The sequence below is a fragment of the Pyxicephalus adspersus genome, chromosome 2 (genome assembly GCF_032062135.1).
Source record: "Pyxicephalus adspersus chromosome 2, UCB_Pads_2.0, whole genome shotgun sequence".
NCBI lineage: Eukaryota > Metazoa > Chordata > Amphibia > Anura > Pyxicephalidae > Pyxicephalus > Pyxicephalus adspersus.
The window spans coordinates 334,233-338,929 of NC_092859.1; the positions used below are offsets into that span (position 1 = coordinate 334,233).

General features: G+C 44.7%; 1 protein-coding gene across 1 annotated transcript in view; it reads right to left on the reverse strand.

Annotated features, from left to right (window-relative positions):
• Positions 1-178: 178 nt before the first annotated feature.
• The window catches only part of LOC140322626 (sodium/potassium-transporting ATPase subunit beta-2-like), a gene marked incomplete at its 5' end in the record, with an annotated part of 5,224 nt that continues 705 nt past the window's right edge, over positions 179-4,697 (reverse strand). The window contains 6 exon segments of the mRNA XM_072399182.1: positions 179-1,119; positions 1,233-1,343; positions 2,281-2,307; positions 2,399-2,470; positions 2,939-3,147; positions 3,538-3,645. Coding sequence (XP_072255283.1) covers positions 958-1,119; positions 1,233-1,343; positions 2,281-2,307; positions 2,399-2,470; positions 2,939-3,147; positions 3,538-3,645 — 689 coding nt within the window.

Genomic DNA, 4,697 nt, shown 5'->3' on the forward strand with positions numbered 1-4,697 from the left:
GGGTCTTTCTAACATCCCAGCTTGTGTCCCCTGGAGAGGTGAAGCAGGATCCTCGGGCCTTAGTGGCGACAACTATTTGTTGGACCCCCTTCCCCCAGTTCATATTGGTGTCCCCCCTCCCCCGAGCACATATCGGTGCCCCCATTGCCATTTCTCTATAAAATGAACAGGCAGAATAGAAAAATCAGCGCTTTATTGATGTACATGCAGCGGCTGAAATCACTTTACATTAAATATGATATGTACACATCACTATATACAGTGCAAAGAGGTGGCCCTGCCAGTGTGAGTGTCAGTGTGGCAGTGTGAGGGTGGCAGTGTGTGAATGGATGTGCAGGGATTTGGGGAAGATTATTCTAAAAGAAGAAATTTCAAACAGCATTCTTAATGTACTGCTATCAGTTCACTGCACAATCTTTGGTGGAGATAATGGCAGTTAATTGGACATTTTATTTGAAATGATGGCAGTTAATTGTATGCCCTTTAGTGAGAATGGCAGTTGATTGGATGGCCTTTGGTGGGAATGGTGGCATCTGATTGGGTGTTCTTTGGTGGGGTGGGGGGGGGTGGTAGTAAATTGGATGGCCTCTAGTGAATATGGTGACAGTTAATTGTATGGTCTTTGGTGGGAATGGTGGCAGTTGATTGGATGGCCTTCGGTGATAATGATGGCAGTTGATTGGATGGCTTTTGGTGGTAATGGGAGGGTGGGAACGGTGGCAGTAAATTGGACATGTCTTGGTGGGAATGGTGGCAGTTGATGTCCTGGTGAGGATGATGGCATTGGTTGAATACCATTTGGCAGGGATGGTGGACATTTTTATTGAAAGTTTCTGATTGTTGTCCTTGTTACTGCCCATATTGTCAGTTGGTCCTGGCAGGCAGAGGTATGATCGGGGGAGGGGGCTGTTCCTGGTTCTATCAGTCTGAGTGGATACAAATTTATGATAGGTATCTCTAAGAGTTGATCCGCAGTCTGAAGATCACCCGTCCTTGGAATTTGTCCCGGTCGTCTTGGTTGTTGATGTTGGCGGCATTCACACGGCATTCCACGTTATGGTCATAGTCACGTGTTGCATTGAGGAATTGCACCGCCACAAATGGCTGCGTGTAGTTCTTCTGTGGTGGAAGAAGACCAAGAAAAGTGAGAAAAGTGGAAAGAGAGAGACCAATGGCAGAACACGCCATTTGATTGGATTATCAATTCTGCAGGGGGGTGGGGGGGTTCTTACCTGTGCCCGGTTTCCATAGTAGGGAAAGTACATGAGGTCAATGCTGCCCAGATTCCCCTTGGTACTGGGGAAGTAAAGTCTTTCACCCAGGAGACGGTCATATTCATCGTTCTAGAAGGGGAGAGATGTGTCAGATATGGCAGAGATGACAACACTAAGAGTATTATTATTTCTAAAATCCGGCAATTCCCATCCTACACCCCAAATTTATCATTTCTATATTATTCATTATATTCATTATTCCATAAGCATGCTGGGAATCATTCAGGGGGCCAATGGCTGATGGGGACAATCCCTTCCCCTAAAGAATCAATACACTGTGCTGTCATATCATCTCCATATAATAAGAGAATATTGGAGAATCCAATTATAATATAAATAATATTCTCTGTAAGTCAATGTCTAATACACAGGTGAGTTCTATATACCGGGTGCCTGTATAAGATATACGTGGGGGGTCTATCAGGGGCATCTATAGGGTCAGATATAGCATCTATAAGTGACTATATGAAGTCTTCTATAGGTTCCTATTCTTTTCTTCTAATCTTTAGGGTTACATGCCATACTGTTTATATTAATTATGTATATTCTTTATATATATATAAAATATAAGTGGGAAGGGGGGGGGGGTCATTCAGGGGCATCTATAGGGTCTACAAAGTGTCTATATTAAGCCTTCTATAGGTGCTAACTCCTTTCTTCTCATTTATAGGATTCCATGCCATATTCTATATAATAATGATGTATATTCTATATAACGGTCAAAGGGGGTCTGTCACGGGCATCTATAGGGTCTACAAGGTCACTATATGAAGTCTTTAGTAGGTTCTAACTCCTTTCTACTCATCTATAGGATTCTTTGCCATAATTTGTATAATAATCATATTCTTCTGATATTCTTTTCATTCTATACAGAATGAGACTTTATAAGTTTACTCTATAGTATCTCCTATAGGTTCCATTCCACACCTTGGTGGAAGGGTTGGCTACGGGGGATCTAAAAGCTGCTTCCATAGAACTATGAGGGCCCTCAAATTCCACCTCTTACCGTCTCATTTACAGAGAGTTTTATCTTCTGAAGACACAAAAGAAAGAGACACAGAGAGTCTGAGATAATGGACACCACAGGCAGACCTACAACATCCAACAACCCGCCACATACTCACCTTGCCGGTACATTTGATGGTGATGGAGGTGTTGGAGAGGCTGGGGATGATTTCAGGAAAAAAGTTTATCACCTGACAAGAAAAAAAGGAGAGGAAAGATGAGAACTATCGTTTCAGATAGATGGGGACACAGCAGTCACAAGTAGACACCTCTAGACTTCTGTATTGATATTTGGCTCTCCGTTCCTCTTATATTGACCTACATTGTGGCAGAGAGTAGCAAGACAGCAATGGGACCTGGCAGATATCCTCAGCCTTCTCTATTCCATCTAAAATGGTGAAGGTCCATTCACACCCCAAGGCATGCCCTCCATATCATGTCAGGCCTGGGTCAAGGAGTCCTGATAATGTATGGAGGTGACAGGAGCTTTACGAGCTCGGGGCAGCATGGTGGCTTAGTGGTTAGCACTCTGGCCTTTGCAGCACTATGTCACAGGCTTGAATCTTGTCCAGGACTCTATCTGCATTGAGTTTGCAGGTTAGGATTTTTATATGGTAATTCTTCTCCCCTCCCCCATACCATGTCCTCTAATGCCTTACCCGGTTCATTTTAATAAGCACACATGGTTTTCCACTTTCATATCCATAAGTGGGATTGAGTCCCAGGCCGGAGCAGTCACCCAGCTTTTCCCGTGTAAACTGACAGGCCTTCTTGGGGTAGTTCCTGACATCCCCGGTGTCGTCCTGCTTGTTGTAGACTCCAGATGTGCAATTAGTACCTCTCAGCTCCTGGACAGTTGTGTTATAATCTGTAAGAAGAAGGGTGACAGTGTCCAGAGGATTCTTAAGAGAGAAAAAGGGAACATGTTGGATTGGCTAAGGACTTTTAGTGGACAGAGATGGAGAGCAGGTGAGACATATCATGGCAAGACAGAAGATGGGGAGTCCAGGGAAGGGCCAATGTTAGATAAAAGATACAAGACATACAGATACCGGAACACAAGGGATGTTATAGGTCAAAGTTTGGGGTGATAGTAGGAACAATATTACATAAAGGTATTGGTGGGATCTCATGGAACAAATGGTCCTGTAGAGGGTTACAGCTAATAGTAGTAAAGATATCAGATTAAGTCATTGAGGACATATTGATGGATCAAATGCTGGGTTAGAGAATATATGAGAGGTCTTGGTGGACTTACCTTGCAGCACAGTATTAAGGCCATTAACATATTTCTGCCAGGAAGCATTCTGTGCATTGATGCTATAGACAATCTCTAAGGTGTCCAGTTTGGGTCGTATCATTAATCCTGTGAGCAGAGAGGTTAGAGACATGAGAGAGATACTTGAATGATGATGCTGAAAGAATTATACAAGAAGAGGAGGATGTGTCCAGAAAAATGTGACCAGAGGGATTGCTTACTCTATCATGTTTTAGGACATATTCAATCCATTCCCCACTCTCCAATTTTCTCCTGAAGACTAGAGGTTCCTCACTCCACCATGTACTCCCCAAAGACTGATTGTTCCCCTACTCCACCATGTTCTCACTGAAAGCTAATGGGTCCCCTACTCCACCATGTTCTCCCTGAAGACTAATGGTTCCTCTATTCCTCCATGTTCTCCCCAGAGACTGATAGTTTCCCTACTCTTCCATGTATTCCCCAAAGACTGATGGTTCCCCCACTCCACCATGTACTCCCCAGAGACCGATGGTTTCCCCCACTCCACCATGTACTCCCCAAAAACCAATGGTTCCCCTACTCCTCCATGTTCTCCCCAGAGACTGATGGTTCCCCGACTCCTCCATGTTTTTCCCAGAGACTAATGGTTCCCCCACCCCACCATGTACTTCCCAGAGACTGATGGTTCTACCACTCCCCCATGTACTTCCCAGAGACTGATGGTTCTACCACTCCACCATGTACTCCCCAGAGGCTGATTGTTCCCCCATACCACCATGTACTCCCCAGAGACTGATTGTTCCCCCACTCCACCATATACTCCCCAGAGAATGATTGTTCCCCCATACCACCATGTACTTCCCAGAGACTGATAGTTTCCCCACTCCACCATGTACTCCCCAGAGACTGATGGTTCCCCCACTCCACCATATACTCCCCAAAAAATGATGGTTCCCCTACTCCACCATGTACTCCCCAAAGACTAATGGTTCCTCTACTCCACAGTGTTTTCCACAAAGACTAACGTTTCCCCCACTTCATCATGTTCTTCCCAAAGATTGATGGTTCCCCCACTTCACCATTCACTCCCCAAAGACTGATGGTTCCCCTACTCCACCATTCACTCCCCAAAGACTGATGGTTCCCCTACTCCACCTTGTTCCCCACAAAGACTGATG